This window comes from Arachis ipaensis, chromosome B1 (assembly GCF_059453495.1).
Source record: "Arachis ipaensis isolate K30076 ecotype BB chromosome B1, ASM5945349v1, whole genome shotgun sequence".
Classification (NCBI taxonomy): Eukaryota; Viridiplantae; Streptophyta; class Magnoliopsida; order Fabales; family Fabaceae; genus Arachis; species Arachis ipaensis.
The window spans coordinates 135,823,811-135,837,826 of NC_142436.1; the positions used below are offsets into that span (position 1 = coordinate 135,823,811).

The following is a 14,016-nucleotide window of genomic DNA, read 5'->3' on the forward strand; positions in this document are numbered from 1 at the left end:
TACACATGTTGAAACTGAGCTTCAATGTTTCGTTCACTCAATACTATACAATTGTTTCACCATAAGTACTGTGTTCGGTTCATTTTAAAGAAAACTGTTTGAATTTGATTTTATATAATGGATTATGTTTTGTTCACTCAGTACTATACAATTGTTTCACCATGAGTACGTGTTCGGATCATTATGCAGAAAGATGTTCGAATTTGAATTTATATATTGGATAATTTTCCATTCATTACAATTGTTTTACCATAATAACACGTTTCGTTTATATTCTACACAATTCAAAACTCTTCTTCCTCACATGCTACTGCTTCTTTACGAGGGAGAGAAGGAGGAAAAGACAAAAAAATACAACAGCAACAACAACAAAAAAATGACGATAAGGAGAAAATACGTGAAGAAAAAGGAACGCGAGAATGAGGAGGAGGAGGAAGGCGAAGAAGAAGACGCTTCATGTGTAAACGAGTGTGAGAAGAAGAAGAAGAAGCGTGAAGAAAGAAGAAAAACGAAAAAAGCGCGTGATCTAAAATTGCTTGAATGAACTTGGATACCAAAATTCCTTGGATGTGGAGAATATCTTATTATTAAATTAGGATTCAACTACTTGATAGTAAGTTTGCACAAAATCTTTGTAAATCAATTTATTTTTTTTTATAACTACTCCAAAAAAGAAAATATTATTTCAAATAATTGGCAATTATTTTAATTTATATATAAAATAAATATTAAATGATTTTTTTTATAAATAATCATTGTTATATTTTTTCTCACTTATCTCAAATAATTAGTTTCAGTTAGTTAGTAAAAAAAATAAAAATAATCATTTTTAATTTTTAAATTATGAATAATAATCCAAGAAAATAAAAATGGTTAAAGATAATAAAAAATTATCTTAAAAAATTACTATCCTAATTAAACTAAAAAAGTTATTCGATTAATTAATATCTAAAAACTAAAGAAAAAGTCTGAAAAACCAATATTTTTATTAAAATTTAACTAATATTTTAATTATTAAAAAAAAGGGTATAATTTCATATCAATAAATGATAACTAATTAATTATTACAAATCACAACAAAAAATATACTGCCTCTAGGATTACCGTTAACCAAATCTTACTAGAAGCCTTGTATATATAAGTAAGCAGAAAGCAACAAGGATTAATTCTCAGTTTCATTCTTATTTCTATTAAAGAAAGTTTCCAATATTTCTAGTAAACTCGAAGCATCAAACCAGTTCTTAATTTCATCATCATGACTTCGCCATTTACTTTCTTTTGGGAAGCGTCATCTCCCCCATTGTTACAAGAAGAGGAGGCAGATTTGCAACACTATCTAACCCTCATGAGAGATCAAATAACAGATTACTTCATTCTCAAGGTACAAGTTACGCATCAAACTTGCTGGACTCATCATCAACAACCACAATCACATCCACCAGTGTTAGGAGCCATTTATTCGTTTGCATCCTCAATTCTAATCCAAGCGCAAGAATTCCTTCAAAACGGTTCATCACACATGCAAATGCACTTCCCTGATGCTATTATACCAATTGCCTTGATTCATAACATGATGCCAGATATTATATCCTACGCGAAAGCCATAACTCAAACTCGTCGTTCCGGATTCCTCTATGAAAGACCTGATTTTCATTTGTTCAGTTTGTATCTGGACATTATTATCCAGAATCCTATATTGTACGTTGATGACTTGAATATCCAGAATTTGTCATTGGAAGTTGATGACTACGGCAACATGATCACCGACTTAATCATTGAAGAGTCCATGGCAGATCCTAATAATATTAAGATGATTCCTGCTTCGAAGAATGCCATTGAGTCTCTTGAGAAAGTGAAGCTTGAAAATAATAACCACCTAGCAGAGAGGTGCAGTATTTGTCTGACTGAATTTGATTATGGTGATGATGCAGAACAAGTTTCATCAATGCCTTGTAAGCATGTATATCATCAAGAGTGCCTCATCCAGTGGCTCAAGACTAGTCATTTGTGTCCTTTATGTCGCTATCCGATGCCAACTAATTAGATTGTCAAAAATGTAAATAAAAGAAATTGAAATTAGTTACTTGATTCTGTGTAATTTGGTTGTAGTTCATCATGTGAATAGCATTATGCATTTAATCATGAAAAAAATTAGTTAGTTGATCCTGTGTAGTTTGGATGTAATTCATCATGTGTGAATAATATTATGCATTTTGTGTGGAGTTCTCTTTCCCAATTTTTTCTTTTTTATATTATTTTCTGTTTTAATTTTCTAAGTAGCTTTATCTAAAAAGAAAAAACCTTCGTTTTGTTTGTTAAAGAAAGGATTAATAAGAATTTTCGCCGTTGACTATAATGTGGAAAAATTCAGTTAAAATAATTTAAAAAGTATAAAAGCGACAAAGGAGATAGGGGATGGAGAGGTGTGGCACAAGGTGCTTTGCCAAAGGATGAGGGGCAGATGCTTCGTGTTTTGGCCTTCTGGTTCTGGGTGAGGATCTTTTGGGATGTGTGTGTGTGTGTTTTTTTTTTTAATTTTTATGTGAATGTGGGAGAGGATTCTTCGTGCGTCATTAGAGGAGAAAAAGTATTCTATTTCTTGATTTTATTTTTGGTGTCTATTCCGTTTCTTGATTTGAAATGGGTAAGAGAGCACTCACAACCTTCGTTAAATTTGGATGCGTGTCTTCACGATCATTTGTTAAGTTGCCACTTGCCACTAAATATTGGCCGAATGTAAAGGTTTGACTCATAAAAAAGCTTACGAGTTGAAGTCAAACTCAAATAACATGCATATATGTACGATAAGAAATTAAGAATCAGAGAAAGTGCACTTAGCTTGTTGAATGGTCGCTTCATCCTTCTGTGTGGGGAATTGAATGCCGCCTTGTGCACGAAGCAACTGATCGGTCAGCAATAGACTCGAGCTCCGATCCGCAACAACCTTGCCTTTGTGCCGCCGGTGGCGGATACCTTGGGAAACTCCGAGTCTCTGGTCAGTGATCACCAACAACCTTTCTTCGAATGGTGCCGACAAAACTGCACTTCTCGCTCAAACACCGCTTCCCCCGTTCACCACCGCCGCCACGAACCTTCTCAACCATTCCACTTCCGCCGCCCACTCCTCCTAGTCTCTCTCTCCTCGCCGACCAATGCACCACAATACACCACCTCAAACAAGTCCACGCCCAGTTGATCCTCACCGGCCGCATCCGCCAAGACCCCTTCGCCGCCAGCCGCCTCCTCTCCTCCTCCGCCCTCTCCCCCTTTGCCGACCTCACCCTCGCTTCTAGAATCTTTTCCTCCCTCCCATACCCACCCAACACCTTCATGTGGAACACCCTCATCCGCGCCCACGCCTCTAGCCCCAATCCCCATTACTCTCTCTGCCTTTACGTCTCCATGAGGAAGCTAGGCGCTATTCCCGGGAAACACACCTTCCCCTTTCTCCTTAAGGCCTGCTCTAACATTCCCTCCCTGCCAGCCTGTACCCAGGTTCACACACACGTGCTGAAATTCGGGCTGAGCTTTGATTCCCACGCGGCCAATGGTTTGGTCAGGGGTTACTCTGTTTCCGGAGATTTTGCCCGTGCGCGCCTGATGTTCGATGAAATGCCGGACAGGAGTTTGAGTCTTTGGACGACGATGGTTTGTGGGTATGTTCAGAATCAATGTTATGATGAGGCTTTGGGGCTTTTTGATGAGATGATTGGGGATGGATTGGAGCCCAATGCTGCGACGCTGGCTTCAGTGTTATCGGCTTGCGCTCGGGCGGGGTATCTTGAGCTTGGGCAGAGGATTCATGAGTTCATGAAGGTGAAGGGGTTTGAAGTGAAAGTGATTCTTGGGACGGCGTTGGTTTACATGTATGCAAAGAATGGGGAGATTGTTATGGCTCGGAAGTTGTTTGATGAAATGACTGAGAGAAATGTTATTACTTGGAATGTGATGATCTCTGGCTTGGCTGCTCATGGACATGTTGAAGATGCTCTTGGTCTCTTTGAGAAGCTGAAGGAGGAGCAAGCTGTCGTCCCTAACGATGTCACTTTCTTAGGGGTTTTGTCGGCTTGTTGTCATGCTGGCTTGGTTGATGTTGGTCGTGAGATCTTTTATTCGATGAAAAATGTGTATGGGGTTGACGCAAAGATTGAACATTATGGGTGCATGGTGGATCTTCTTGGAAAAGAGGGTAAGTTGATAGAGGCAGAGGAACTGGTAAAAGGAATGCCTTGGAAGCCTGATATTGTTATTTTAGGAGCTTTGTTGGCAGCTTGCAAAAATAATGGAAATACCAAGGTTGCTAAAAGAGTCGTAAAAGAAATTCTTGCTCTGGAACCTCATAATCATGGTGTTCATGTTGCTATGTCGAATATATATGCAGAGGCTGGACAATGGAATGAAGTTTTGAGACTGAGGAAGGTTATGAAAGAAGAAAGACTAAAGAAAACTCCAGGGTGGAGCCTTGTTGCTACTTAATTGAGCATTGTCCAAAAGATTTCGTTTTTTCAATTGTCGTAATTTAACCAAAGGAGTAGACTTAAGTTGCTCAAATGTGCCTGATTAAATCCTAAATCACTTCTGTTTGAACTGTTTCTGCTACTTGGAAGACCAAAATTAGTTGAGGTAGTTGCCGAAAAGGTGGGGTTGCAGTACTACTTATTAATGTCTGATTGTCGCATCCTAGTCGCAAGAACATAAGCACTGCTTGAGGTTCACTTCAAAGGAGTTTCTTGTTGAAAAGTGTCATTCAAAATGGAATTGCTAATATTAAAATTTTGGACGGAGTTATGCTTTGGTATGGCTAATGTCAACATTACTGAATGATTGTAGGATTCAGATAACTTAGAAGCTTTTCAGACAAAGAAGGAACTCCTATGCTCCTATTAGGAGAAAGATGCATGACATGAACACTTAAACAGGCCTTGATCATGTCCAAGGTGTGTTAATGAATGCAGAGGGTGAACAGTGTGGTAACAGCTATATCATAAAACTTGGTATTTTCAAGAGCTATTAAGATGAAAGATCACTCGAGTGTTGGTCTAGTGTGTTTCTCGATAAAAGTTCATCTCCCTAGAGGAAAACAGGGATGAACTTGGTCCTGGTGTATCTACCCCTCTTGGTTTGTGTCCAGTCTAGTAAAGATCTATGAGACATTAGAATAGAAGCAACCGTGTTAAACACTGAAGTAGCTGGCTCATATAATCACCCAGAGCTACTCTTCTAATGTGAACTGATGCAAGCTGCGGCTCTCTATTTATTGGCTTACAAGCAAAACATTAGCTATAGGAGGTTGCAGTTGTGGCCTAACATATTCAATGGTTGACACACCACTGACAGACGACAATGGAAAAAATGGACCGTAAAGCTACGCAGATGAGCATGTAAGGAACCGGACAGAGACAGGGGATGCAAACCATGTAATTTGTGGTAGTTATGGCTATAGCCTATAGGTGCTAACTTTTCATAACAATTTAAGGGGAAAAAAAGGAAAGAAATCGCGCTGATTCTTGTACTAAGGAGGAAATTATAATATTCAAGATTACGCATCTGGTAACCTGCAAAGTTGCAGGAAGTGATTCCTAACCGTGTAAGTTGTAACCATCTGCAGTGATTTTTTAAGTGCCTGAGTATGTTAGTGTTTTCCTTTTATACTAGTTATATTAACTTCCTTTATGTGATAATTCTTCAGACCATTCAGCAGCTCAAAAGTAAAAATAGTCTTCCGACATTGACAAGACAGATAGAAAAAGCAAAGATTCAGTTTGGAAGGGTGAGAGGTAATTATAACTCTTTGTTATTTCTATGAAATTCTCAAGGGAGGTATATGACAATGCAAACACAATATGCTGGAAATTAAAACATTTTCAGCTCCTTATGTCCAGTTCACCTAAATTAGATTATTTTTTTTTAATCCCACACATTTCATACTGTTTGTAATGGTAAAATTGTTAATTAAATTACTAGTTATTTGTTTTCAAAAATTAATGGTGCTGAAATGATAAAATTACTAATTCCAGCCAATCTGCTATTAGTTGCAGGTTCTCAACAATCTTCATTGATCAGATAGATACCCAGAAAAATAAAAAACAAAAAGATAAAAATAGCAAAGAAGCAAAGTAGAAAGATGATAAAAGCCATAACCGCTACATAATAACTTCTATAAGAAGTTCTGTTCTAACACTGATGTTGCATATTAATTTGACGCAAGAAAGATGCTGGAACATGAACCGTCTCTATAGTATTCAGAAAGATATAATGTCATTGAGTACTAAGATATTGTATATAATGAACCGTTTTTTATATTGTATATTTCCCTCTCAAAATTATTACTGATGGATACTAAGATACATGATCGCTCGCTTTCAGACATGGCTGGTGTGTTTAAATGTTAATCTTTCTGGAACTGTAGAAGCTGCGAATGTGAGACACTGAATCAACTTGGGGGTCTGACTCATCATCAGCAGAAGGTTCATTTGCAAGGAAAGGATGAGAAGCTATTGGTTCATTTGCGAAAAAATGCAGGAGATGGGATTGGGGCTATTACTCTGTTTGCATGCAAATCATGAGATGGGACTATAGGCTCACTTGCCAGCACAATCTTTTGCGAGGGAAGGAGATTGAGTTGGGGTTATTGCCTAAATTTCAGGCAAATCATGAGATGGTGTTATAGGTTCAGAACTTGCAGGAAAAGCTTGAGATGGAGTTGGGGCTATTGGTTTGTTTTCTTGGAATGCATGAGATGGAGATATTGGCTCACTTGCTAATTCAATGGCTGAAACACCACTCAGGAAAATGCCTAGGGGCAAAAGAAAAGCAAAGCCATGGTAGAAAAAGAAGGGGGAATACAAAGCCTTGTGAATTTGTGATTTCTTTGTGGCCGTGGCCTGTAGGATGCTCATCACACCCTTCAGAGGAATCTATTTATAAGTTAACGCTCACTGCCCATGAATGCAGTGATGTTACATGTGACCAAAGGATTTTCTTTTCTTGGGGTGGTCATTTTCCGAATCCTGGCAATGGTGCGAGTTGTTTGTACATCAAACTGCTCTCAATCCCTTTTTTTTTTTTTTTCTTTTTTTAAGGCGATTTCTCATTTGTTTTGTTCTATACTATAAGTTTAATTTTGATAATTTGATCGTGTAAAATATTTTATCTATATTTTAATTAATCACATCTATTTTTTTTGCATGATTATTTCACACAATTAATATAAAAAGTTATTATTTTTACTAATATGACATTACGTGATTAGATATATGTTATATGAACAATGCATTAAAATTAAATTTTTATATATTGTGGAACAAAAATACTATTTATAGACTAAAAATTAATCACTAAATTAATTAATATATATATTTGTATATAAATACATATGTAGTTTCACTCACTTTTAACATAAATTTTGTTTGCTAATATGAATAATTTTATTGATAAATAATTTTTTGTGTATACGATTGATTTTAAAATTTTAATAAACTTATAATTATTTGGATATAAATATAAATTATAGAATAAACTTTTAAAATAATTCCTATCAAATATTCAAATCATACACTTTGTTCTCTAATAAATTTTTATTATTCTAAAGTTTCAGACAGATTGATCCTTAAGTTATTTTTAATAAAATTTTTAATATATATATATGAGATAAATAAATCTCTAACAAATTTTATTTTAAAAAAATTAAATCTTAAAAAACATTATTATGAGAGAAATTAGTTTTCTTTCAAATAATAGTAAGATTAATATGTCCGACGGAAATAATTCAAAAAATTTTATAATAATAAAAATTTAGTAATAAAAGTTAAAAGATTCAATTTAAAATCTTTTAAAAATAATTTAGGTATTCACTCTAAATTTGTTCGGAAGGTCGGTTACCGGACGATTCGAGTTTGGACTTCCGGGGAGTGATAGGGGTTCGTCAGGTCGTGGACTGCCGGGCTGGTGTGTGCGAGGTCCCGAGTACTTCGTGTAGGAAGGGGGGTGTCACCTGCAAAGACACTCCGACGCTTTTGTCAGTAAAAGTGCAGGCGAAAAGGGGTGATGTGATATGTGACGTACCTTGGGGGAAGGGCAAATCCTTCCCCTTATATACTGTGTCAGGGGTGGGCCCTACAAGGACAGGCCCACTTTCTCTGGGACGTTCTCCCACAGCCGTGAATGAGCTGTCCGGGTCGGTTGCGGGGCGCATCACCCGTGACCGTCCGGGTCGGGTGGCGCTCGGGTCGGGCCGACCCGTGGAGGGTTTGGGCCAGGCCGTAACAGTGCCCCCACGCGCCAGTGGTAGCCGTGGGAGCTATCAGTGGCGTGTTACTTCGCGTTCATTCATCATCGTTAGGTCGGCCGCTCGTGGAAGGGACATGCCCCCTGCGCGCGTGTCTCTTGGTTGCTGGGGCAACTGTTTGTCGCTTCGTTCCTCGCGCTGAGCATTAAATGCTCATAATGGGTTGCAAAACCCTGTGTGTAAATACTATCTTGCCCCCAAATCTTTCGCACTTCCTGAATGGTAGTTTTTAATTAGTTCACCTCCCACTTTTTCTTTCTTTTTACGCTTCTGTTTCTTCCATTTCCTTGCTATCTCCCTTTTCCTCGCTCAAAAATTCCAGAGTGTTGTTGCAGTTTTCTCGAACATCTTCCTCTCATCCTTCCAGCTTTCGCAACAAATTCAGGTAATCCTCGGACTTCTCTTTTTTCTACTTTGTTATTGTTTGCTTGTTGTGAGTATTTGCCTGTTCTTGCTGTCTTGCTTGGAATTTGTAGCTATATGACCTTTTGATGCTAGGTAGACGTGTTAGGGGAGGGGTACTATTCCAGGGTAGATTTTTAGGTGGCTTTCGGGATAGGTGTAGCTTTGGCCATGCTTGATCTTAATTGTCGAATAGGATAAACGTAATTTTTTGGGTTTTTCCGGGCTCCCGACCTCATAGACTAATGGAGTGGTACCCCCACTGTAGGTATGCCTCGCGTCGTCTCTCGGACTTCCACCTCCGCGGCGAACTATGACCCCTACGCCTGGGTGACCTCAGACATAAAGGACTCGCCGAACCAGATGGATCTGGAGGAGTTGACGGAGTTCCGGCAAGCCGGATATCTGTGCGGGGGGACAGATGAAGAGACCAATTACGAGACCTTCGTCCCTGCGCCCAACGAGCGTTTGTACGAGATTAATTTCCGTTCTCCCCGGGTCGCCGACTGGATTTGGTTTTACAAAGCCATGTTCACCCAGGTCGGCGTCCGGCTGCCGTTCTCCGATTTCCAGATGTCTCTCCTTAATCGGATATCCGTGTCGCCGTCGCAACTCCATCCGAATAGCTGGGCTTCTATCCGCTGTTTTGAGATGGTTTGTGAATATCTCGAGCTGCCGGCGTCAGTGGATGTCTTCCTCTTTTTTTTTTAACCTTACCAACCCCTCCAAACAAGGGAAGGCGAGGAAAGGGTTTTTGTCTTTCCGGTCTGCCCAAGGCCGGAGGATATTTGGCCTGTTCGAGGACTCCTATCATGGGTTCAAGGACAAATTCTTCAAAGTTCGCCCTGCTAAAGGTCGCCATCCCTTTTGGTTATCGTTAGAGGGGGAACGCCTCATCCCGACTTATTGGAGTTTCGGGGCGGGGTCTAACTCTTTCATAAAGGTGACCTACAAGGGAATGTCCTCTGTAAATAAAAGGATTGCCGATGTGTTGTATGCTACTTTCGGGAAGAACCCCGTGAACCCCCACCTCCTCATGGGTGAACGGGAGTCCGCCAGGAATTATAGTTGTGAGCTATTCTGCCTTGTGTTTTTGCATTGCTTGTTGTTTATATTTGTTTTTCCTGACTTCACGACTAACGTGTTTGGTTTCCTGTTGTAGTGGAGATGTCTGCTTCGGTAACTGGGCTTGAAAATTTGGTCAAGACCTTCTTGGAGGATAGCGATGATGAGAAGGCTGACAAGAAGGATGCCGGGGAACCAGGGGGCCCTTCCAGGGAGAAGGAGGATCAGGTCGTGCCCTCTCCCCGAGACACCGGGATGTCTGAAAAGGATCCAGCCGAGGTGCAGGCTTCCCCCATTCCCGAAGAGGCGGCCGTTGGCGGGCACTCGTCTCCTATCCGTCAAGAATATGACGATGTGGAACTTATTCGTACCCCCAAGAAGCGGAAGGCATCTGCCAGCCCGGAAGGGACTCTCACCATCATGGAAAGAAATTTTGATGCTACGAATTTCATTGACTCCCAGCTGATCCCTGGGACGGAGGAGCATTTTCATGGGACCGACCTGGCTGGGCAGGCGAGATGGATGTACCGGACTCTGCTCCGGGGGGCCGTGATAGCTCAAAAGGATGAGTTCGAGTTGTCGGGAATGCAGGCTCTCCGAAAGAAACTCGAATCTTCAGGCAAGGCGAACAACGACTTTAAGGTGCAAGTCGAGCTGCTCCAGAGTCAGTTGTCCGAGATGGGGGAGAAGCTCAAGGCTTCTGAGGAGAAAGCGACATCTTCCGGGGAGAAATTGAAGGCTTCCGACGAGACGGTGGCCCGTTTAGCTGAACGGGAGATGACCCTAGAGAGCCAGCTGAACGCTACTCAGGGTCGGGTGGCGGTCTTGGAGAAGGAGCGTGACCAGGCCGTCTCGTCGGCTAAAGCCGCTAAAGCCGAGGTCGAAGAGCTCAAGAAAAAGCACAAAGTGACCAAGGAGCAAGGGAAGAACGCGATCTTCATGACCGAGGATGCTCTGAAGGCCTAGGTGAAGATCGTGGCTCCTGACTTCGGCACGTCGGCGATTGGGGTTTTCAAGACGATCCAAGACGGCAAGATTTTTGACATGCCTCGGAAGTGATTTCTTGTAACTTTGATTTGGTGTGGATTTGTTGAACATTTCGTCGTGACTTTATAACTTTTATGCTTAACTGGTCGCTTGGTCAACTTATCATTATTATCGTTTATCTTGCTTGGTGTTTTATTTTCGTTACCGTCTTTCCGAGGCGGACTTATTGCTTGTGTCCATTTTGCCGTTTGCGTTGGTAACCCGATTGGGGTCGTCGTGGTTTTATTTTTGAAACCGTTGTGGTCTTATTATTGCGGCCGTTCGATATGGCTATGGTTTCGTTGGCTTCCCGGGGTGATCAATCCCGGGTTGCCGTTTACGAGTACGATCTCACGGGGTATGCGTTGGAATGTAATGGAAGAATTTGGACAAGTAAGAATTAGTCGTTAGCTAGACAAGTTCGTGAACACAGTAGGCATTTGATAAAAGTAAATAATTGGGAATTAACATTTGATTAAAGTAAACCTCTATCCAGCTTATCAGGCCGCTTGGTCGGGGCAACCAAGCTACGAATAGAACCTCCTCAGGTTACCTACGTTTCATGTTCTCGGGATCTCTCTGCCGTCGAGTCTTTCCAGCTTGTAGGCGCCCTTGCCGAGCACTTCTTTGATTCTGTAGGGACCTTCCCAATTTGCCGCCAGTTTTCCTTCTCCTGGGGTCGGTAAACCGACGTCGTTGTGTCGCAGGACGAGGTCTCTTTCCTCAAAGTCCCTCTTGAGGGCTTTAGTGTTGTAGTGCAGGGTTATTCTTTGCTTTAGTGCTGTTTCTGACAAGTGGGCCATCTCTCTGGTCTCTTCCACCAGGTCATTTTCCACCGCTTCGTGTACTCCTGCGAGGAGTAACCGTGGACTCGGTTCGCCAATTTTCACGGGTATCACTGCGTCGACCCCGTACGTTAGGCGAAAGGGGGTTTCCCCGGTGGAGCTTTGTTCGGTTGTCCGGTAGGATCAGAGGACCGAAGCGAGCTCGTCGGCCCATGCGCCTTTCTTGTTGTCTAAGCGCTTCTTGAGGCCTAGTAGGATGACTTTGTTTGCGGACTCCACTTGTCCGTTCGTCTGGGGATGTTCTACTGAGAAAAACCTTTGTTTTATCCCCAGGCCGGTGAGGAATTCCGTGAACTTCTTGTCAGTGAACTGCGTCCCATTATCCGAAATGACGATCTCCGGGATACCGAAACGGGTTATCACCTGTCTCCACATGAACTTCCTACAATTGGATGAGGATATGTTGACTAGTGGTTCAGCCTCTATTCATTTGGTGTAGTAGTCGATGGCGACTATGAGATATTTGACTTTTCCTGGGCCAACCGGGAAAGGCCCTAAGAGGTCGACTCCCCATTGAGCAAAGGGTCGTGTAGACGTCAGTAGGCTCAGCTCGGAGGCCGGCACTTTGTGGAAGTTGGCGTTTTCTTGGTACTTTACACATTTTCTGACAAATTCTTTGGAGTCTCTCATCATTGATGGCCAGTAATATCCAGCTCGGATGAGCTTCCTTGCTAGGGCTTTGCCCCCGATGTGGTGGCCGCAGCATCCCTCGTGGACTTCTCTTAGTACATAGTCTGTCTGGTCGGGGTGTAAGCACTTCAATAGGGGTTCGCTGAGGCCCTTTCTGAACAGTTGTCCTTGTATGATTGCATATTTGGCCGCTTCCCTTCTCAATGTTTTGGTCGCTTTCTCGGCATCAGGCAGCTTGCCATGTTCCAGGAAGTTTGTGATGGGATCCAGCCAGGAGGGGCTTGACTCCGTCAAATGGAGGGCAACCGTTGGTTCCTTCACCATGCCCTGGATGAGAGACCGGTTGCCTGCTCCCGGCTTCGTGCTTGCTAATTTAGACAGGAGGTCTGCCTGTGTGTTCCTTTCTCTTGGAACGTGTTGGACCGTGACCTCTTGGAACTGCCTGGTCAATTCTCTAACCTTTTCTAAATACTTTTGCAGGAGGGGGTCCCTGGCTTGATAGCTTCCGTTTACTTGCGAGGTGACGACTTGTGAATCGCTGCACACTTCCAGCCTTGTTACCCTGACTTCTCGGGCTAAGGTTAGTCCACCTAAGAGGGCTTCATATTCCGCTTGATTGTTCGACACCGAAAATTTGAACTTGGTCGACTGCTCGTAAATGACTCCCGCCGGGCTCTCTAAGATGACCCCGGCTCCCCCGGACGTCTGGTTGGAGGCCCCGTCTACGTGGAGCCTCCACCGTGTGCCCGTCTCCTCGTGGGGATCACCCGTTACCTCTACCAAGAAATCTGCCATCGCCTGTGCCTTGATTGCATGTCGGGGCTCATACTGCAGGTCATATTGAGAGAGCTCGATGGCCCAGGTCATCATCCTTCCTGCCAAATCGGGTTTTTGGAGTACTTGGCGAATTGCTTGGTCCGTTCTCACGATTATGCGATGGCCTTGGAAGTACTGCCTCAACCTTCGGGAGGAGGTTAGGAGTGCCAGCGCTAGCTTTTCCAGTTTGCTGTACCTCAACTCTGCTCCTTGTAGAGCTCTGCTTACAAAGTAAATCGGTTGCTGAGCCTTCCCTTCTTCTCGTATGAGCACTGCTGCAAGGGCTTCCTCTGTTACTGCCAGGTAGAGGTAGAGTGGCTCTCCGGCCTTGGGCTTCCCGAGCACGGGAGGTGCTGCTAGGATCTCCTTGAAGTGGTTGAATGCTTCCTCACACGCCGGGGTCCATTCGAATGCTATCCCCTTTTTCATCAGATTGAAGAAAGGCAGAGCTTTTGCTGCCGATGCGCCGAGGAAACGGGATAATGCAGTCAGCCTTCTTGCCAATCGTTGGACGTCTTTAATACAACCCGGGCTCTTCATCTGGAGAATGGCTTGGCACTTCTCAGGGTTGGCTTCTACTCCTCTTTGGGTGATCATGAACCCTAAGAACTTCCCAGCCTCCATGGCAAAGGCGCATTTGAGCGGGTTGAGCCTCATGCCGTGTTGCCGGAGAGACGCGAACACGCCCCCCAGGTCGTTTAGGAGATCGTCGGGCCGGGTGGTTTTCGCGAGGATGTCGTCCACGTAGACTTCTACTGTCTTGCCTATGAGCTCGATGAATATCTTGTTCATCAGTCTCTGGTACGTGGCGCCAGCGTTTTTTAGACCAAATGGCATTACCTTGTAGCAGTAGATCCCTCCCGGCGTTATGAACGCTGTCTTGTCCTCGTCGGGTCGGTGCATCGGTATCTGATTGTACCCAGAGTAGGCGTCCATGAAGCTCAG

The 14,016-nt window shown here is 42.8% G+C and overlaps 2 protein-coding genes across 2 annotated transcripts; both read left to right on the forward strand.

The window, feature by feature from the left end:
* The first annotated feature begins 1,255 nt into the window (after positions 1 to 1,255).
* Positions 1,256 to 2,044, forward strand: LOC148578501 (uncharacterized). Its single transcript, XM_088503068.1, has one exon. It carries the CDS (start codon positions 1,256 to 1,258, stop codon positions 2,042 to 2,044), a length of 789 nt encoding a protein of 262 aa, XP_088359194.1.
* A 374-nt stretch (positions 2,045 to 2,418) lies between these two features.
* On the forward strand, positions 2,419 to 7,186 carry LOC107612108 (pentatricopeptide repeat-containing protein At5g06540). Its single transcript, XM_088501806.1, has 3 exons — positions 2,419 to 5,587; positions 5,690 to 5,777; positions 6,367 to 7,186. Exon 1 carries the CDS (start codon positions 3,025 to 3,027, stop codon positions 4,474 to 4,476), a length of 1,452 nt encoding a protein of 483 aa, XP_088357932.1. The 5' UTR covers positions 2,419 to 3,024; the 3' UTR covers positions 4,477 to 5,587; positions 5,690 to 5,777; positions 6,367 to 7,186.
* Positions 7,187 to 14,016: the final 6,830 nt, after the last annotated feature.